Genomic DNA, 22,090 nt, shown 5'->3' with positions numbered 1-22,090 from the left:
CTCCCCTTCGCTGCGATTCCTGACCTTGTAAAACAGCTGTTCAACATCATTACCACCACCCCAATGGAAAGAACAAGCCCCAATGCTCACAGCCCTGTAGAGAGGTGGGGAACACCCAGTGGCTCCGGAGCCAGCCCCGCTGACCTCTTGATGCCTTTAGCATGCAACACTGCTTCTCACCAGCACAGGGCATGCTGCCTGCCTATATCCAGCCATCCTGTTCCCAACATCCTTGTTAGTATCTTCAGTAACAAGCTTTTCAGTCCAAGGATCTGAAACCCAGACTCATTCCTTGCTTTTGGCAGTTGCACAGATGGACATAATTGTTTTCAGTTTCTTGTCACAGAGGCTTACAAAATTGAGACAAGTAATACATCCAGATGATTCCCAGTTCATATACTGATTCTAACCACCATCCTACTTGTGCTGAAGCTTCCTGCCACCCCCTCTGCTGGCTTCTTGGAATGTATTCACACCACTTGTGGCACATGGACCCGTCCTTAAAGATGGGCCATAGAGAGGGCACAGACAATTTACAGGCTAATCCCAGAATAGTAGGAGATAATCAGGAATACAAGTGTCTGTTGGAGTTAGGTGAAGGTACTAGGAGCAGCTGATGGTTGCCACAAGCCTGGTATCACAGATGCCAGGTGGGCAAAGGGTGTCACTGGTTCTGCTGCACATTAAGACAGAGAGGATCACAGCCAGCCAGCGTTACTGCACCAGGAGTCAGCCCTGTGCCAGAGCTTTCCAGGCAGGAGGATATAACCTTAACGACGGCATTTTACCTATGTGCCTACATTTAATGGCAGTTTCAAGCAGGGATTTCCAGGCTGGAGATGTCCTACCGTTCTTCCCATCCCAAATAGCATAGCCTGTTCTCCTGGTCCATGTAAAGTTTAACTGACAAGCACTGGCATTCTGGTTACATGCGCTGGAGCAACTGTTGCCGTCTCTTTTGGGGAGTTTAACACACCAAGAGGCATTCATGTACTGCAGTAAGTAGGCAGCCATATCCCATTGGGTGCAGAGTTCACCTCGGGACGTTGGAACACAGTTCAGTACCTTCCAACCCCAGCCCGTCTCTGCCAGCAGGAAGAAAGATGGAATCCCAGACTTGCATCCCAGGTACGTGGTAACACAGTGCAGTAGGTTGACCCTGGCTGGAGGCCAGGTACCCACTAAAGCCACTCTCTCACTCCCCTCTGCAACTGGACAGAGGAGAGAAAATACAACAAAGGATTCATGATTTGACATAAGGACCAGGAGAGGTCACTTACTGATCACCATCATGGGCAAAACAGATTCAAAGCAGGGATAATAATGAGATTTATTACTAACAGGATCAGAGCAGGACAGTGAGAAATAAAATAAAAACACCTTCCCCCCATCCCTCACTCCTTCCACATTGTATCTCCTCCCCCCAGTGGTGCAGGGAGATGGGGAGTTATGGTCAGTTGTTGTTTCTGCCGCTGCTCAGAGAGAGGAGTTGGAGTCCTTTCCCTGCTCCCTGTGGGGTCCCTCCCACGGGACACAGTCCTTCACCAACTTCTCCAGCGTGAGTCCATCCCACAGGCAACAGTTCTTCACAAACTGCTGCAACGTGGGTCACTTCTCCATGGGGTGCAGTCCATCAGGAACAAGCTGCTTCCATATGGGTCCTCCACAGGGTCACAAGTCCTGCCAGGAAAACCTGCTCCAGTGTGGGCTCCTCTCTTCAAGGAGAGTTTCAAGGAGAGTTTTCAAGGTTAGTTTCATCATTTGAGCAAAACCTACTGTATCTTTGTTATTACACAGTCTTTCAGGTTCTGGTTGTTGATGCTGCACACTACCCTGTTGCCAGCAAGAATTTGGGTGACCCAGGTCTCCATGTCCTGCACTTTAAGAAAATAAATCCAGACCTCTGAACCCTTTGAAGATGGGTTCAGAGTTATAAGTCAGGGGTCGTCCATCAGGCACTAATGAGATGGGTCTTCCCACTAGCCTTTAGGGCTCCCCAGGACTCACAAGCCCCTGAGTTTTGCAGGATCACAGGCTCAATGACAGTAGAAGGCAATTTCAACAGAATGGGTTGTCCCACGTGTTTTCAGTGGGAACTGATCCCTTCAGTCGTCAAGGTGGCACCTGTCAGTGGCCCAGTAGGACATAACTTGCAAATCTTTGGGTTTCCATGAATTCCTCAGCAGTTACTGGCAATGATGACTGTGTCTCAAACACAGATCTCAACTGTGGCACGAGACATCAGTATGTCTTTTGATCAGGACGTCATCCTGCTCTACTGTACCACTACTTACCTCCTAGTCTGTCAAATTCTAATAAATTCTCCATATGAGGGCTTGGAGCACTTCCACAGCCATGAGTCATTTTTCCCTGGGTCAGGCTAACAGACATTACCCCCACTATATTTAAAGCTTTCCTTGATGGTGTAATTCCTAACTCTCTGCCTGCCTTTATTCAAAACACTAATTTGGGCCCCTGTATCAATTAGTGGGCCCACAGGAACGTGTCTTGTGCTTTTCCTTATCAACAGACCATTGGCAAAAATTCACCACACTGATCTGGTGGCCTGAACCCCAAACCTTGGCTTCCAGTTTTTGAACTCCTTCAGGTCTTATTGGAAAGATGCAAAAGGGTTGATGGCACACAGCTGGAGGACACCTGTATCCTGGCCCCTCATCATCCCTTTTAACAGCTCTGCCCCTTGCCTGTAGGCTTGGAGGGCAACTGACTGAACGTGTAACTTCACTTGGGCACTCCCAGCCCTTGGGCCTTTCCTGAGGGATTATCGTCCCCTGGGTGGGCTCCATCAGCTGTGCCTCAGGCAGTTGAGGCTGTTGAGGGGTGGAGTGGGGGCTGCTTGGGGAGAGGTTTCCCACTGGTCTGTTGAACCCTGCTATTCTGCTGGCCCCACTGCCCATACCAGCCCCCCCCCATGCCTGTAGGTAACTGGGCTGTGCAGCATCTGCCCAGGTCACTGCAGGTGTAGGTGGAAGCTGATGGGTTTGCTGATTCAGTTTAAGGTGGTTGGGGGCCACTGGCATGGCCATGGCACCCTGTTGTCCCCCCTCATACATGCCAAGATCTTCCCCGTGTTCCCATCCCACTCCTTGGGCTCTGTGCCCGTGATTAATTTCAGCATTTGGACAATGCTGGGTTGTGGGCTTTGTTACTGGTGCCAGCACAATTTCAATTTTTTGTTCTAACAGACATGTCCGCTCTCTTTTCACTTCTTTTACACCTTTATCTTCAGCTGTTTTCTTCAAGCTCCCTTGTGCCTGCACAAGGCACACCCTGAGATGCACACACAGCTCCTCTGCCTTTCCCATTTTTCTTGCTTTCTTGGCATTGATGTATTCTCTACGATGCTGTGGGGGTTGAACTTTGCCCCTTCCATTCCCAGAGGAAGAGGGGCACAGCGCTGCCTCTGTAACAATTCCCTGTTGGCATCCTGCTGATTCGCCAAGTAAGAAATTTGTAAGCTCGGCCTTACAAAATCAAGACAAATAATATATTCAAGCAAGATTTATTTTATAAACCAGTGAAACCAAATAAACCAATTAAAGCTCTGCCAACACTGGAATACAGATTCATGATGTCCAGTGGAATTCATATGGCCTGAGTTAAGAATTCTCAAGATATTACAAGAGTAACCCAGAACGTGCTCTCACTCACCTAAGAAGGTGAAGGCTACTGACTTCGAGGAGCAACCCTGAGTGGCATCCCAACCCACAGGAAGGCCCCAGCCCCACCTGCTGCTCTGAGGGCAGACTCAACTGGCAGAGCTATAGCCCACTCTGATCTGCATCTGTGGTCAGATACAGTCACGTTAACCTTCTCTGGCCAGGGTCTGACCTTCTGCCCCACCACAGCTGACATGTAGGTGTGATGGGGGTCAGCCTGCAGAGGGGCCATCAGCACCACACACCTGATGCCAGCCACAACACAGCAGCTCAGTGGCAGGCACTGCCTGGAGGACTTGGTTCCTGCTGGAGCGGCTGCACCTGCCACAATTCTCTGCACTCAGCTTGAACTAGAATTCTGTGCAGTGTCATCAGGTTATGCAAACGAGGTTTAAGGAGATGCAAAGTCTTCAGTCCCCAAAGACTCTGTTAACACCATCCAAGCTCAGAGACAGCACCAAGTCAGGCACAGCAGCCACAGCTATTTCCCCTCAAAAAAGCCAAATAAAGCAGTCATGTTTTTATCAGGTGGTAGCCTTGACTCCACAGGGAAGGGAAGGCCTGTTCATTCTTTTCAGACTGGAGTGTGTCCAGAGAAGGGCAACAAGGCTCTGAAAGGTCTAGAAAAACATGTCTTATGAGGAATGGCTGAGGGAGCTGAGTTTGTTTTCTGTGGAGGAGGCTCAGGGGGGACCTCATCGCTCTCCACAGCCCCCTGACAGGAGGCTGCGGTGAGTGAGGTGTGGGCCAGTCTCTTCTGCCGTGCCTGCAGTGAGAGCACCAGAGGAAATGGCCTTAAGCTGAGGTGGGAGATTCAAATGAGATATTAGAAAAAATTGTTTCACTGTTCCAGTGGTCGGGCACTGGAATAAGTCGCCCAGGGAGGTGGTGGAGTCACCATCCCTGAAGGTGGTCAAGAGGCACCTGGTTCTGGTGCTGGGTGATGTGGTTTAGGAGTTACAGTGGTGGTGCTGGGTGGATGGTTGGACTGGATGACCTTGTAGGTCTCTTCCAACCTTAATGATTCTATGACTCTTAAGAAATGAGATAAAGCCAAGTAGGCTTGAACATGACTCCTGGAAGGAGGCGGAGGCTCAGACAAGACCATCCCTTACTGTTTCCTTCATGCTCTTCCACTAGCTCCATGCTTTCAGGTGGAGTTTTTCCAAGTGTCCTCGGGCTTACCAAAATCTTACCAGCTGCAGCCATTCCCATCCCAGGCCAGGCTCCAGGACCTCCTTTCAGGAGCAACTTGGCTATCCTTCCTCTTCAAATGGTCCAGCTACCTCCAGAACTGTAGTGAGTTGCCAATAAATGGCAATTTGTTTTCTTTGAAAGCTGCAGCACCTCAGCTGCTTCTTAAAACAGGCAGAGTCTGCACACTTCAACCATGAGGACCTGCAGGTCATACCCACCCCAAAACCCAGGTAAGTGATACTCTAAATCCTTACCCATTCAACAGGCACATTCCCTCTGCTGACCCAAAACAAGTACAGAGCACTGTAGTAGAGATCGGGAGATTCCGGTCCCTCTGGGCCGAGGGGCACACAGGAAACACTAGAGGGGGTGTGCAAGGCTTAATGAAGGCCAACAGAGCACATGGGAGTACCATAGCCACACTCAAATCCACACTGCATCCTCCACCACTGACAGTTCAGAAAGCACTGGCTCCTGTTGCTGAGCGGAGATTCAGCAGTCCGATACTTATGGTGTAGCTGCAGTGATAGCAACTCACGCTTGCCTCAGACCATGCAGAAGTGGCCTGGTATTTGTCTGGAAAAAGACATCTTTGACTACATTCAGTTCAGGACTATTTTATTTTCTAGTGGGCCTGAAGTGCTTTTAAGAGTTTCTGACACTTTGCTAGAGCAGGCAGGATGTCACGACAGAGATGGCACCATCATGAATCCCAACAGCAAACCACCCTACAAATATGGAGACCCAATTACATGGCATAGCACCCCAATTCTCTTCCCATCTTCAGTCAGAGTAGCCAAAAGGAGCTCAGCTGTTGGTGGATTTTAAAGGTCTGTCACATCTGTCATCCTGGAACAAGTTTCCCTGGTGTTGATGAGCATAAGGCAGGGACTCTTGAGTTTCAAATTACTCCCCATTTACTCTCTGTCACCCTCAGACACTCCTCCTCCATGCCTTGCTGGACTTTCAAGTCCTGCCCCCCTTCAGTGACAGTTTTCTGAGCAACCATCACAAGTCTCTCTTGTCCCTGGAAGGCACAGCAAGAATGAGTGATGTTGCTCAATACTATCCCTTTTCACCAAGGGCTCAAGTAGCAACAACATGTGCAAAGTTAGAGACCTGAGGAAGGTAACACTGATTTAGACGGGAGGTTTGGCATAAAGGGTCTCCCATGGCACCAAATCCAACCAACTTCCAATGGGCTTAGTCCTTGACACCTCCAATCTGTGTCCCCTTCACAGCCTAATACTCTGGCCACATGAGCCCTTTCTCACAGCTTGTCAGAAGGACCGGCTATGGAGATACCTGCTCACAGACCTAGACATGTCAGGAGAAAGCAACCACAAGACATGGTCAGGATGAATGATCTCCTGCTGCAAAGAAGGATACACAAGAAAACAGAAGCAATTATGATAGAAGATGGAGAGTCTTTGGCCAAAGACAACAGAGCCAGAAACAAGCAAGGTCTGCAGTCGTGCCTCTGTGTGTATTTTCTTCAGAAAGAAGCATGGGCAGTGTAATTGTAGATGGATAAGCATGGAACAAGAGAAGGTATCAGAACAGAAGGTGCAAGGGCAGAAGGAAGTTGGGATAGACTGCACATATACAGACATGGGGTCAGAGAATGAGAAGAGGAGCAGTGAAGAGCAGAAAAGCCAGTGTGAACAGAGACCGCAGCTAGGCGAGACAGACATAAACTGCAGAAAAAGGAGGATGAGAAAAGTTCAAGAAATAAGAAAAGTCTAATGCTAATGGGGAAATAAAGGAGAGGGAAAAAAGATCTAAATGCTTACATAAAACTGCTCTGTGCAATGAAAAGAAAGCTCTATTGTGCTTGTGATGAATTATAAGAAGGAGAATACATGGAAAAGCAGCCAAACTGAAGTGATTTTCAGAAGCATAGTGGCAGTTGCAACATCATCTCATCAGTCTGGCAGAAACAAAGCCAAGAGGTACAGAGTGAATACCTGCACTAAGCAGAAGTCAAGAACTCAGGTCTTTCAGTTAACTTCCTGTCTAGGCAATTGTCTCTCTATATAAACAAATGCTAATATTTTTTCTAGTTTTTAACTTACAAATATGCAATTCTGAAGATTTCTTTTGTTTGAAAGTATTTAATAAAACAGTATGCTTAGCATGCTCAGTGATACCAACTTACTCTCTACAACAGGATGCAGCTGGTGTAGCAGCCAATGGACCATTTTTGGAGGGATGTGATTTGCTGTTACTGGTAGGTAAACAGTTGCTCCAAATTCTCAAAACCACACAGGAATAGGTCAAAAATATTAGTCTTCAAAACAAAACCATAGAAAAACCACAAAGAAGTTTACATAAATTCTACACTAAGTTACTATTTGTAGCAACCAGCTTCTAGAGGGCCTTGTGCAATTACCAAACTGTAAATACACACACAGGTAGAAAAAAATCCCATCCTAAAAAACCTCCAGCTACAAGCTTGACTTTCAAAAAGTACCTGCAGAATCAAAGTCCCTCACCAGTTTCACAGTAAAGGATTCTGTTTACACTGTCCCTTCAAACAGCTCTAAAGTTTTTAGAAGGCTGCCAAGCCAAAGGTTCAGTGAGCTTCTGTAAGGCCATTCTCACACAAATGTTGTACAGTAACTCTGGGTCCTCTCAGCAGACTCTGCTAGAGACTACATGAGTATCTCCATCCCAGAGTCCACAACAGTAGCACTGTGGGCTTTGCACCCTCTTCTGAGGCCTCCCGCTCCCCTCACATGCTGGCAGCCTGCTGCGGGGGCACGCCGGGCGCGGGCTGGCGCGGCAGCGTGTACATGGCCCCCAGGAACTGGTCGGCGATGCGCCCGGCCTCCCGCAGCCCGCTCAGCAACGCGCCGTGCACCGTTGCGGGGTAGTTGCGAATGGTGTGTTCTCCCGCGAAGAAAAGGCGTGGAACGGGCTGGGGGACAGAGAGCACTGTTAGGCTTTGCTCACGTTCCTTCAGATCCTGCAGCAAATGATACTTTAAGGATGTTAAAAGTCCTCAAATCACAACACAATCTCCATTAACATGAAGGTGGTGCATATAAAATAGTCTCCAATTAAACTATTTTAACCTGTGTACAAATTACCAAGAAAATAAAGCTCTACTCAATAAGCAATGTTTGCAGAGCCAGAGAAGCAGAGGAGGGTCATGTCCCAGCTGTATCGAAGCAGCATTTGCATGTTGTATCTGTAACTCTACAGCCAAACTGTCAAAACGTATTTAGGAAGAATGGTTTCTGATCCTGGTACATGAACTCTAGCACAGTTAGCAAACAAAAACTTTAGCAATTCACTAAAATCAGCGGTTTCTCTTTAAACTGAGGCCTAAAGCAACTATCCACAGAATCATAAAACGTAGGAGAAAATCATGTATTTCATTCTGCAAGGAATCACTTTATCCATAGCTGAGTGTATTAAAGACTTGTATCATTAGAACAAGAACCCAAATAAAGCTAAAGCTACACACCCTTTTCTGGCAGTGCTTTCAAGAATGGCTGATCCTTTCAAACTTCCATCTGCTCAACATGAACTGGAGATAACTCCTGCCTTCATTGTGTTTGCCCCCTATTTGGGACAGACCTTTTGATTCCCGGTCATCTCACTCTGGCCTTCACCCTCTTTCAAATCACTACAAGTCACTTAAATATGGTGATGGACAATAAAAATACAGAGGATGAAACACACGTGTAATACTAAATACTCCGTTCAGACATTACCACACTGACTTTCTGAATAAAAATGCTCTTTTTTTTAGCAAACAAATGACACCAAACCTGTGATGGTAGAACTCATGGATGGAAAAATTATTTTACAGGTTTTAATAATTCATCATAAGATGCAAGTTATCTAAACTTGTGTCTAGATATGCATGCAAATCACTCAGAGAAATCATCCTATTTTGAACTTTTTCTAAAAATAACTGAAACATATTCTCACCTGTGGGGCACCTGGAATGGCTGGCCCTGGAGTAATTGGCTGAGCCATCAAATCATAGTCATTTCCAGAGGATCCAGCTGCTACATAGGAGTATGACCCCCGGGCCCATGGGTCGGCACGCCAGCGGGACACCACGGTCTCTTTAGGCTGAGACAAGACAGGAACTTCAGTTGTTGAGACAGTGCAAGTTCTACAGTTTGTGCCAAATACAAATGGTGCAAATTGCAACAATATAAGGAACAAAGTCCTTCGGTTGACGCTAATGGTGGAATTTCATGTTTATATTCTAACACACACTAAACTAAATCTTTCGTGGTGATTCCTTAATCCTTCCCAATATATCACCAGACCCTGCTGCACATGGCTTCTCAACTGGAACTCACACCTAGTACAGCTGCTCACACCCACTGTGTATATACTACTTTCTTTGTTTCTTCTCCCATTATCAACATGATGACAATGCACCTTCCTACTCCTTCAGCCCAAGCCGCTGCCTGTACTGACCTGGGGCACAGCGCTGCTGCCAAATATGCCTTTGAGAATAGCAAGGCACCGACCAACAATGACATCATCACTGATATTCTCCATGATCCCCGCTGCTTCTCCTGCTACTAAGGCCAACAAAATTGGCGCTGCGGGGGGTGGGGAAGGAGAGAAAAAAAAACACTTCAATTACTGAAATCGAACATTTTAATCAGACAAGTTGGACTTGGCTATCCAAGATCTGCAGGTAAGTCACAAGGTTAGAAACTAAACAAATCCGACAAAAGTAGTCCTAAATCTTCCAGTATTATGTCAAAATAACAAAAGGAAAATGTATTTATATATGCCATGGTGCTATTTAGAATTATCAAGAGAACTGATGTATTACAAAATAAATACACACATCAGGAAGCACAGCAAGCAGAAGAGAGGATTTCTTCAGTTAAGATATCACTTGTTTGACATAGAAGCGTCCACTGGGATCTAACACGCAACTGTGCCACATTTAAGGGAACTCAGTACCTTCCAAACAGTCTAATTTAGGCATGATTAACTGCAGCAGAGCAGTTGAGTTACCAGTGTAACTCCCTCATACAAATATTCAGATTTCCTTTTTAACAAAGAACATTCACATTAAATAATCTCAATGGAGTGAAAACAATGAGCAGTAGAACAATTTCCAGAAAAGAAGCAATTCTGAGAAGAATTCAGAAGTCAAATGGACAGGTATCAAATAACTCAGCAGCCATGAGACGCTGTGGTTAAGAGCAGTAATGTGATTCCAGGATATACACGAAAGAGATTATGTTGTTTTCCCTCTGGCCAGCTGCGGTAAGAGTAAGCTCACATTTCTGGTAGTCACAAAGTCATAGAAAATTTTAGGTAAGTATTGAAGAAACACCAAAATAACTCAGGGGCAAGAAACAGGTGATTCAGATCTCAGCACAGGTACTTAATGAAAACTCTCTCAGTTGATCTTTCTCTCCTGGAGGTATTTATGAACTCTTAAATTTAGCAAAGAAAATACTACAACTAGAAACAGACATCAAGTATGTTGAAATGGAAAATAAAGTCCCTGTTAAAAACCTGGCTTTAACTTTTGTACAAGTTTCCAATGTGATTAGTGAATTTGTTCTGTCCTGGTATAGATGAAGATCTCCTGGTGTACATTCCCATCAAGTCCTTAAAGACAACTGGGAGAAGTTCAGCTTCAATACACAGGTTGAAATACCCAATAAAGTATTCTGGTTAAAAACAAAAGCCTTTGAAATTCTGATAATTACACTACTTCAGACACAATTAAGACACTTAAATATGCAGGACTAGAGAAAAAAGATACAGGATTGCTCCTCTAATTTAACTCAATTTTCTGAAAGATTAAGGCCAGTCTTTCAAACAATTGAAGGAAAGAACAAAAAACTGGTTTCCTATCATCCATAGGCATTGGGGATTTTTTTTGTCATTTCAGCAGCCAGGTCTTTCCTAGTTTGCCATCCCTGACACAATGAGATCCTGAACGTCTTAGCAACTATTCAGTCAACATATTTTTTTTGATGGAACAACTATGTATTCAAAATGCAGCTTCCAGTGAATTTTTCACGGAAAACTTGTATCCAGACAACCCCAAAATATTTCTATGGAAATCCTTCCTTTTTTGTAAGCATTTATCTAGACCTGAAAATACTGCTATTCAGCCACCTGGTAAGTTCACAACTGTAACAGAAAGGCAGATGGCTGTAGCAGAAAAATTACTATTTTGCTATGCAAATACCCAAGTGCTGCTCAGAAAAGCTTCTTGTATGACGAGCACGTGTCACTGCTCCCCAAAAAATTCTCTCCTTGAGGCAGTGATGTTTACTAAGCCTTGATACCAAATACCAAGAACGCGGTTTAGCCAGAGATCAGCAATCACAGAGATATGATGATGAGGTCCTTTCTCTATCTCATCTCTAGGAAAAATAGAAGAGTCAGGCAAGAAAACAGAGACTGAAACGTTATAGGACTTCCAGAAAACACTGAACATTTCTGCCAGGCGTTCCTCTGCCCTGTGGATGGAGTTTCTCCATCTTCACAGCTATGACAATAACCCAAGAGTGTGGCAGAGCGAGAGGCACCAGCAGCATGGGTCAGCTGCTCTGGGCTAGCTACAGCATTCCTGAGCCAACAGGTGTTCTCAGCAGGCATTACCCTGGGCTATACTGAAACCACTGGGAGGACTCTTGTCTGACCTATAACAGGGCAGGCAATACAGACAGATGTAGTCTATTTACCTGATCCATTCCCCCATATATCTTTAAACACTTCTCAGAGATCAACTGGTCTCTGACAACCCAAGGAGTTCATGCAGCATATGCTGCGATAATTCTATCTTCTGCTACACTTCTTGTTTCTGGATTAATAACTTCTTCAGTCAGTTTACAGAGTTTCTGCCTAAAATACTACAGCTACAGAAATACAGACTATGACAGCAATAAACAGCAGCTTCACAAGTTCAGTCAGGTCTACTTCAATATTTCAGTCTAACCACGTTAACTGCCTCCCAACTATCCACGATAAATGGTAATTGTTGTTTTCAATTTCAGCCACCTGACTTGTGCTTCAGCATGGGGTTTTACTGCATTGCTGTTTTATTTTTACCTGCTCTGCCTATTTTCATGAGAAAGAAGGGTTGGAACCTAGCAGCAAAACCTTTCTATGTGACATGGTCTTTCCACCTTAAACCAAAACCTCCACACTACTTGTTAAGGATGTAATAAAGCCATCCTAAAGCCACAAAAGCCACATGAACAGCCTTGCTATCCAAGGCTCATTACTTGTATTTCTCCAGTGAAGTCTTATCATACATTTTTACAATTCAATACCCTAGAAAGGCACTGTCCTTGCACAGTAATTTTTTTGCAGTTAAAAGAAAAATCTGGCCTGCCTATGACAGAAAGGAAGAAAACCGCCTGGTCATCTGCAAGACAAATATATCTCATTTAATAGGCTCACTGTATATACACTTTTGCTTTTAGTCTGGTCTATGGCAATAAAAAAAACAGTATGCTTACTGCAGAGACCTCCTGACAATCTATTGTGGCAGCATCAGCTGCAGATAAACCAAAACTACTAATGGCAAAGTTCATCTGTAGAAACAGGCAGAGCAATCAATACCTTTTGCCTACTTAAGCATTTTCTAAAGAGGAGTTCTAAAATTATCTGTCAGTCTGAGACCCATAGTTTACAGTCACAACTAGTTTGCTGCTCAAAACAGGAACCGAGGTCATCCATTCAACAAACTGGAGACCCCACAGCTTGCCGGGGGGGGCACACTGCAGCTTAACCATGTGGATGGGCCTGCAGCTCATCAAGCTGGAATGGCATTGCTCAGCAAGAGGAACAGAGCTATCCCAAAGCCTCCGGTCTGCTCCACTGAAATCCAGGTGTTCAGTACTCCAAAGGCTGCACTGTACTCCCCAACAAACTGAAGGAGTATAACTTGCAAGTACTGAGTACTGCACTCAGCCACTTAAAGGAATACACAGATCAATAGCACCTCTTACATCTGAAAAAAGTGTAAGTTATCAAGTGGCCAGAGAAAAAACTCAATTTCAAATACACTTATGAACTAAGAAATGGCTTTTAATTCAGAAATGCTGCAGTGACAAATCACCTTTCCTTGGAGAACTCAATGCACCCTCCTGACAAAGTAGATAATTAGGACAACACTGGAAGTTGAGTGGTTCCAGAGTACCAGTGGCAACTAATAGATGCTTAATGGAAGGTAACACTGAGTAGGTCACAGGACAACTCCACCTAAGACAATAAAGTAGCTATAGAAGTGCAAGTGTTACAGTAGATAGTCGTAATGCAATTTAACATGCACAGCCTGGAATCTAGCATCAGTAAACTCACATTCAGCTATGTGCTGCCCTAATCTACTACAGAACTGTTTGCAGTCAGTGCTGCTCTCTGCTTCCATTTGTCTTCCTACAATACTATCTTCTTATCATATCCATATGTGAACACTGACAGCATCTTAAAACATCTTTTCTGGATCTGAAACTACACAAATGAGACACTCGCAAAAGCAGACATGCACCACAGATACCTTTGTACAGGTTCCAAAAGAGGAAAAGTTCTCCTCTGCTTGCAGTAGTGCTCCCAACATGGCCAAACAAATTGACACTCGGATCCCAGAAGACACGATCAAAACATAACACAACCTAGAAAGAAAGAGTATCAACAGTTAGGAGAAGAACTAAGGACAGAAGAAATAAAGACAACTGCATTCATTGATGTTTATATCACTGGACAGGTCAAGAAAGGGAAATCTGGTGAATATATACTGCATGTACATAATATGGAGGTGTGCGCCTACACTGCTTTCCCACAGGTTAGTGTGCTCTCATAGTTTACCAATTTGTTGGTTAATAAGATCCAGCAGACCTACTTCTGCAATTTAACTCTTTAAAACCTGGAAAATAGAGAGGAGGTCCTTACAGTTCTTCAGACAAATTTCATCATCAAACCCTAGCAAAATAGCCATGGGAAAGACATTCTTCCTCTTCACCACCACATATTCCACCCACATTTCAGATTTTACCCATGGCAACCCCTGAACTAATGCAGTTTCCTCAGTGACAGCTCACCTTGTTCAGGTTGCCAAATCCCATACGCTGCACTGCAGATGTTTTCCACTCTGGAAGAGGTGGCACAAACTGAACTGCTGGAGGTTGCTGTTTCAACACTCCTAAGGGCAGAGTGCACAGCACAGCATCACACTTATAAATGAAGGTCTGGCTGGTAGATCGCGTATTTACAGCTATTACTTCACAGCCTGGAAAGGGGAGAGAAAAACAATTTAATAGGCCAGGAGGCAAGAGCATTGGATTAAAAATTAAAGAAACTACCATAACCACATTAGAAAATATTTTGTTTATTGAGAGAGCTTTACACTAACAACTGCTTAACTTGCAGGCAAGTGAATGTTACTGACCACTTAGTTCCACTGCAGAAAAGGTAATTAATACAGCATCTGAAAATGGCCTTAACTGGGATAAGCCTAAAAGTTCATCCAGTAAATGATATTTAAAGATACGCATAAATAAACAGCAAGCAGAGAGTGAGCCTCTCATTGCACTGCTCTCCCAGTTCACAGTTTCCCAAGCCTAATGTTTTGAAAAACAACAAAAAGATACATTCTTTCCATTATATTAATTTATATTTTTAATACCAGATTCTGTGGCACCAAGCCTTAAGCAGTCTCAGACCACTTACTCCAAATGCTTTGATTGATGATGTAAAGAAATAAAAGAATGAATGTGAACAATCAGTAAATACAACTGAAATGGACTATGTCAAATGAGTCATAGAAATAAGCAAAAAAACATTCAAGACAAATAAATCTCTAACAACTTTTTACACAATTAATCCCAATAACAACCATGTCTGTTTATCTAACCCCAAATGTATAATGGATGTTTCACATACCTGATGCTGTATAGCGAACCTGTCGAACTGCTGTGTTTAATTTAATATCCAACCCTTCTGCCAAGGCTACAGGCACACAGGAATATCCATTCCTCACAGTCAAGTGACTGCCTGTGAATTCAAAGTCATCATCCTAAAATAAAGAGGCATAAATTTATAATGAAGTCCCCTAAATCAAGAGAAAACAATCAACAACTCTACACAACGGAAAAATTCTTTCAAGAGTCAAATAAATGTGAAATCCTTTGTGGTTATTAGTCAGATAACAAGTATAGAAACTTTCAGCAGACTACCGTTAAAGATTGGTTTGGCACTAACAAAAAGCTGTCTGGAATTTCATCAGCAAATAATAATCACGTAAGAATTCAGTATCTACACAAAAGCAGACGGGACCTAACAGTTAGAAACTATTAACACTGAGAAACTTTCATGAGAATGAAATAAAATAGCTGAAGTTTTTAGTAAATTGCTGAATAAATACACTGATTACCTACCTGGTCCCAGTGCTTCAGTGAAAGTGTAGAGAGGGGTGTAGCATTAGCAAATTCTAGGTTTGCAAAATGCCAGTCAAGTATTTGCCTGTCTCTTGATGACAAATAAACATCACTAGAAAAAACAAAGATAACACATCCAGTTTGCTAGAGGATGTTGTAAATGCATTGCTTCTGAAAATTTCTCCTCAAACAAAAATGATTGTGTCCCTCCTTGGTGAAGAAATAAAAACATTAACAAACAACACAAGCAGATTCTGTTTCAAACATTTGGACCTCCTTCATGAAAGCTGAGGATCAAACCCCAGCAAATTCAGATTTTTAAAGTAGAGTTCATACTCTAGCGGGAAGCTACAAACTTAACTTTAAAAATAAAACAGGTTACCTAAGTAATGGTTTAAGCAGCATGCATAAAGACAATGAGAAAAAAACCTGGTAAAATCACACAGAGCACAGAACAGAATAATAATTCTTTGCCAAAATAAGTAGGATTGTATGCTATCATTACTGACAGGGATTTCAGGTCTCAAAGGCCTCTTGAGATCAGGCACTGGTTACTGTCAGGATTCCTACTGAATTGCCCTAGCTCAGAAACACCTTCTCTGCTCGAGTCACCTCTAAAAAAAGAGGAAGTTGAGTTCTAAAGCTGAAGGAGCTCAAACTCCATGTTTGTACCTTCCTAACCCCTTGAGTTACCATAATTAAAGCATACCATAGCAATTTTTGAAACTCATAGAAAAGTAGTAAAAGAACTGCTCTCCTGAGTATTTTTTTTTAGTTTGTATCTTTACCTTGGTGGATTGGCTTCCAGTTCTTGTAATTTCTCTTCCAGCTTTCCTTGTGTTTCTGCCAATTCATCATACTCCTAGTAAGATTAAAAGCTAACATTAAAATCAGTTTACACGTAAAAGGATTTGAAGACATCATGTACCATCAGACTGGACCTAATCTCTAGAGAAATTACTGTAAGATTCATGGATTTAGTGGAAGCTAAATCAGGTTTGTTATTTTTTTCAACATTTAATCCAGCATATTTTGCTCTTCTGCTGTTTGAACTCTGTACCACACTGCAGAAAATATTAGTCTGGTGATATTTTAGGAATTTAGACACTCAGATTTGAAGGTCCCTTACAGTCCTGATATTTTAAGGGTTCCTGTGGTACTAAAAGCTTCATATTCCACAAGATGTTTCTTCTATTTTTCTTTCTCTCCTAAAAAGTTATAGCTAATATTGAATATGGAGATTTCCAAAGCAGAAGTAACCATGCATAAAAGATAAAGACATGATCTAATTCAAGCTTCTTCCTGATTTTAAAAAACATTAGTAGAACCGGGTATAAAGGCAACAGTCATTTTCCTTCAAGGCAGAATAACTTGGAGTGTCCAACAAAAGCAAGAAGAGCACAAAGCTGTTACTGGTGACAAAATAGGAGAGCCACTACTTATGTATACACACGCATGCTGAGCTTCCAAATAAAGGTACATATCTTCAGTATCTGAAAAATGATCCTTGGTTCTACCTGACCTGGGTTAGCAAGAGGTCTGTCAGTATCTGTCCTAGTTACAGAGGCTGGGACCAGTTTATCACTATGTGGGTATAACCAAAATTTGTATTCTACATCCTCTATGTCACTTACGATGGACTGTTATTAACCGGATATTTTGCAGCAGCTGCCCAGGGGCACACCTCAGGCTACAAGTTGGATGTTAAAGAAACCCTGTGAGGCAAGGGAGTGTTCTTTTGTTTGCAAACCAGTGACTCAGTTGTGATAACTCCCCTCCGGAAAGGCATTAACACCTTCACACGCAGCCTGAGGGGTCACCTCTGCTAATGGGCCACAATGGGCTGGCATAATGGGCAGCTGCAACACCTAGGCCATCAGAGATTCCAAAAATATCCCATGACTCAGAGAGTTAAATCACTCATTGTGAAACTCTCCGCCCTGGGGGAGGTACTGGGCATTCTCATCTGAACTTGAGTATATATAAACTTTGAGTTTTGGGACTTCTGGTACCACTCGTTGGATCCAGAGAAGGACCAGAACTTTGACAGAACTGCGACCATCATCTGGACCAACAGGTTTTCTTTTCCTTTTACTTTGCACCCAGAGGGGCCACGTGGTGGTCAGCACAGGGGCTAATGAACACTGTTCTGTTCTTGTCCCAGAGTGCTGGGTTATACATCTGTTTTTGTGGGTTAAAACCAGTGTTTCTCTGTATCACTGTATTGTAATCTTTTTAGTAAATTGTAACTCTGACTTGCAATCTCTCTTGAGTTGGGTTCATTTCTCCCAAAGGTTTACCTTTAAACCAGCAAGATATCATAAAAAGAACAGTTTTTGAGGTTTCCTTTTTAAAGCACATTTCTACATCAAGATACCCCCAGAGAGGGCCAACTAACTCTGCTTGTCAAGATAGAGCTCTGTACAAAATAATCTTTGGATAGAAAGAAGTCTTTTATTCGTAAACCACCTTTTTTATCTTAGAGAAAAGGTATTTCTCTTCAAATGCGGATTTTATTTCCAGACTGTTGTGAGACCCAGCTGTACCAAAAGATCAAGCCTGACATAAAATTTCAACTTCAAACCATTAAGTGCTGTCTGACACAAGCCAGCGCAGACTGTTACTCAAAACTGAGTTTTCAACATGCTAATACTCCCCACCTAAAAGTACTCAATGCAGCCCTATCAGTGTTACAACCCAGAGTTACTACCACATTCTCTTGAAGGCACTGGATCAGAGTGAGAGATGTGGAAACATTTACATTGGTTAATTTTACCTGGCTGCTGAAGTCCTCAGGAAGCAGACAAATATGCCATATGTATGTCATCCTTTACCTTGCAAAGTGCAGTCAGATCTCTGTGTTTGCTTTTCACAAGGAATTCCGCTGTAATATCCCGAGGTGGCTTCACCTCTGATGCTTCCTTATACTGCTGATGAAGTTCTTTAATCTTCTCTTTTAAATTCACCATCTTTTCAGACAGAGCGAGAAAAGGAAGAAAGAGAGGGGAAAAAATATGTGGAAAGTTAGATTTCAATAAGTTACTGTGTAAAATGCATATTCACCTCAAGCTATGCCATTATACTGAAGAGATTTCCTAGTTTTGGCAGATGTTACTTACATGCAATTCTACCTCCAAGAAACGATAATAAATACCACCAACCCCCAAACAACATGGTTTAAACCCAACATTGATTTATTACTAATTATGTTGCAGATAACTTAATATTAGAGTTGTCTACAAAAATTTTTCATTTGAAAAACTTCCACAGAGAAGAAAATGTCACCTACCACAAGCAAAAGTATCAGAAGGAGGTCTAACCCAGTGTTTCGTACTATGAATCAGATTTGTAGTAAAGACAGTATACATTTTTAAATAACCTCTCAAAAGCTTCAGCCATTATCAGCATCTCTAAAGGAAGCTACAAAACATCACAGTTTATAAAGTCTGTCCTCTTCCTTTCTTTTCCTGTATTTACATTTTATGGTTTTCTGCCTAATCAATTACGTTCCTCCTCAAGAAGGAGCCCTGTCCTAACAGGGCTTCTAAGCAGGTCTTAAGCAAAGAGGTATTTTAAGAACAGCATTAATAGCAACTTTCTGGTATTTTTCTTTGGACATTTTTGTAAATTTGGCACTTTTTCAGGAACACAATGCTATTGTCTTATTCTAAATGTCATCATCTGACCTTGTTAAGAAGATCTTTCAATTCTTCCTGTGTTTTCACAATTTTTTTCCAGTGTTCTATCTGCTCATCCTTCACGTGCTTCTCCTGCAATCTGGAAAAGGTGATAAGTGAAAGTCAGTTCAGCAGAAAATCCTTGTGTTAATGAGAACTCATTATCACAATCAAATTAGCGGAATGTAATAAAAGTACTTGTCATGGGACATTTTACTTAATACTTGTATGACAACTGGAAAATTGATACAAGTTTCTGTAAATAAGGGATACATGACTAGCTAAATGTGAGTTTGAAGTCACCTGCTATTATTAAAGGCCATTACAATTGCCATTAGCTTTCAAGTAATGTAAGTGGGCTGTATGCACACTGAGTCAAGTATCCACTATTCATCACTGCAGCAATGATTTTCAGTAAACTTTCAAGAAGAGAGATTTGCTCTGTGGCATATTTTTCTTCAATAAACAAGAAACACATATGCAAACAAGAGCTCAGCTGAGATCAAGCAGCTGTATTAAGAGGGTAATCCTTATCCTAGGAACATCACAATTGTTTCAGGCATTTTTGGAAATTCATTCACAAAACAGGAAAGTCTACCACAAAGAGAGAAGTCACTTACTGTATGACAACCTCCAGAGCCTGACCTAGAGAGACAGGCTTATTATTGAGAACATTAAAATCCAGCTGATGACTGAGATAGGATGTGGCTTCCAGTAGACGGTTAAATTCTTGCTCCACCATTTCATCTTTCTCTTTGGGAACCTAGGAGACAAAAGAACAAATGTTCTTAACCTACTCATAAATAATACAGTAGCTGAGAGCAGTCATTGTAAAGAGAAATTTAATAACCTCAGCTCTCTCAAACGGTCAGACACCAAGGTCTGTACAATACAATGTCATTTTGTCAAAAGTCTGACCACAGTGTCAAACCACCATGACAACAGACTTCTCTTGTAAGAGGAAACTAAACCAACTAACGGGTTCACAAAGATTTCCTTATTGGAATGAAGGTGTGTTCATCATAGATACAAAAACTTGCCAAAAGACCACCCTGATGGTAGGATGGCTCTACACAATCACAAGTCTTTAAGAGGCTTGGCATAGCTCACTGAAGTAGATAGGCTGTAATTTATCTTTTGGAGTGGTCAGTGTGACTAAGAACTACCAATCCAGCTTTTCTAGGACAATGAAGGAAGCAGGACACTTCCAGAATCATGGTATTTGACTATACTGATGATACTCAGTTAAATAGTGTGTGCTGCCAGTGTGGAAATATCTGTTAGATGATGAGAATTCATGCGCTGGAAAGAGCAAACCTCACATCTGTTAAACCAAGTCTGGGTTAAACAAAGCATAGAGAGAAAACACTGACAAAGGGAAAGAACAGCACGAGGAGGAGAAAAAAGTATGCACTTCAGAAATACTGGGAAAGCTCCCAGTACTGTTCTGCTAAACAGAACAAAAATAGCTTGAGAGGTCCTGTTAACAGCGCTAAGCCTATCCCTACGGCTCGATCGGATGTCTTGTTTCTAATTATTCAGCCCTAACTCAAAGGATACCCCGTGTTGACTAGGAAGTTCTATCGGTATCTCATTGCTCTAATTATGACTCCTCTCCCACTTTGCAGCTGGCCCCTCATTCTTGTGCCAGTGATTACCTTCCAGCCCTGCAGTCTTTCTTCTCTGGCATTTTCCCAGACAGAAACACCAAGGTTCACTATTGTCATACTTCATCTCTGCCTACATCCCATAAGCACCACAAGCTAACTTTTCCACCCGCCTGTACTAAGATGTTGATTCCCCCACTATTTTTGTGGTGAAGTGTCTTAGAAACCCTGTACTGATCTGCAGGTGGCATATCCCTGGAGACTTAAGGCATCATGAAATGAGTTTCCCTATTTCTGATGCATCTCCATTTTTGAGAGGATTTTAAGAATGAAGATGCCTCCCCCACCCCATGGCAGTCAAAGATTAGTGACTCACCTACTCTGCAATCCATGTAAGGTTCTCCTAGCTTCTTAATTCTCCTATCATTAAAGTTATTAGGTCTCAGAAATTAATGATCTCATTTTTTACACTATTCTATTCTATTCTATGTCCACTATTCATTTCTCAAGATCATGTGCTTTTAAAACTTGATAAAAGTTTTGTCATACTGTAAACTCAAAAGCTGGAATATTATATGCAACAGCACTATGGAAGACACAGATTATATGATTACTGGAGCACAGATTATATTTTTAACTATATATGATGGTATTTCAAACTACCCCTATACTTATCTTCAGTCTTGTTGCATCTACAATTTCAAGATGTAGATGCATGCTTACATTTCTGCTCATTTGTGAAAAACTGAGTATCTTCCCCAATAGCCTGTATCATACTGATCACCCAGATCAATACTGCTCCCCTTCAGTACTAAAGCTGAAACTTCTTCAGCCAGATCTGTACTTAAGATTCCTCCATGCCACCCTCTCTACTAGTGCCTGCCAGTCAGTATTTGATAACAATTATGTAACTCCATATCTATGTAAGAAATATAACTTGTACCTACTATTGTCCAAAACCATTTGGGTTTGATTCTAGGTAGAATGTGTATTTCATAATTATGAGACTATTTTCCTATGCATACCAGAAAGCTTCAACAAGGCTACTGAGCATAGCAGAGGCATAGGGAAAGCCTCAAATGGCAGTTCCTAAATGCAAACTTTTTTGTCACATTCCTGTGATACATCCACTGCTGAGTTAACCTTGGCATTCTAGTACCACACCTGAACACCAGGATCTACTTTAACTCAGTGGGTCCACACTACTGTGACCTTTCGAGTTTTTTAATGATAAAAAAGAAAGAGCTGAAAATGAAAAGGCTTGATCTAAATGACTTGTTTTCTAGGATACTTTCTTAGTCAGTCCATAGATAAGTGATTCTACTTCTGAAGAGAAGACCCTGGGGATAGACAGGATGATGCTACAGCTTCTGTCGTAAGTAAAAGCCTCTTTCTGTGGGCCATGACTTGGTGTACGTCCCCAGCAGAAGACTGTGGAAAACAGGACTTGCTACTGCTAAGCACTGCCTTAAGGTTGAACAGAGGCCCTCCACAGAGTTTCCACAGGGCAGTAGCATCACGGAGTATACTAATAAAGA

At 42.5% G+C, this 22,090-nt stretch overlaps 1 protein-coding gene across 3 annotated transcripts in view; it reads right to left on the bottom strand.

The window, feature by feature from the left end:
* Positions 1 to 3,507: 3,507 nt before the first annotated feature.
* The window catches only part of KDM1A (lysine demethylase 1A), a 52,125-nt gene continuing 33,542 nt past the window's right edge, over positions 3,508 to 22,090 (bottom strand). For all 3 annotated transcript variants that reach the window (XM_051772235.1, XM_051772236.1, XM_051772237.1), the window contains 11 exons: positions 19,566 to 19,708; positions 18,955 to 19,045; positions 18,103 to 18,237; positions 16,057 to 16,130; positions 15,269 to 15,380; positions 14,775 to 14,907; positions 13,934 to 14,121; positions 13,393 to 13,507; positions 9,324 to 9,451; positions 8,820 to 8,966; positions 3,508 to 7,797 (listed from right to left, as the gene is read on the bottom strand). In XM_051772235.1, the coding sequence (XP_051628195.1) occupies positions 7,612 to 7,797; positions 8,820 to 8,966; positions 9,324 to 9,451; positions 13,393 to 13,507; positions 13,934 to 14,121; positions 14,775 to 14,907; positions 15,269 to 15,380; positions 16,057 to 16,130; positions 18,103 to 18,237; positions 18,955 to 19,045; positions 19,566 to 19,708 (1,452 nt within the window). In that variant the 3' untranslated portion in view covers positions 3,508 to 7,611. The remainder of the gene's footprint in view (positions 7,798 to 8,819; positions 8,967 to 9,323; positions 9,452 to 13,392; positions 13,508 to 13,933; positions 14,122 to 14,774; positions 14,908 to 15,268; positions 15,381 to 16,056; positions 16,131 to 18,102; positions 18,238 to 18,954; positions 19,046 to 19,565; positions 19,709 to 22,090) is intronic.

This window comes from Manacus candei, unplaced genomic scaffold (assembly GCF_025592945.1).
Source record: "Manacus candei isolate 608988 ecotype Guabito, Panama unplaced genomic scaffold, ASM2559294v1 h1tg000151l, whole genome shotgun sequence".
Lineage (NCBI taxonomy): Eukaryota > Metazoa > Chordata > Aves > Passeriformes > Pipridae > Manacus > Manacus candei.
The sequence above is the reverse complement of the archived record's forward strand: the minus strand, read 5'-3'. Positions and strand labels throughout refer to the sequence as shown.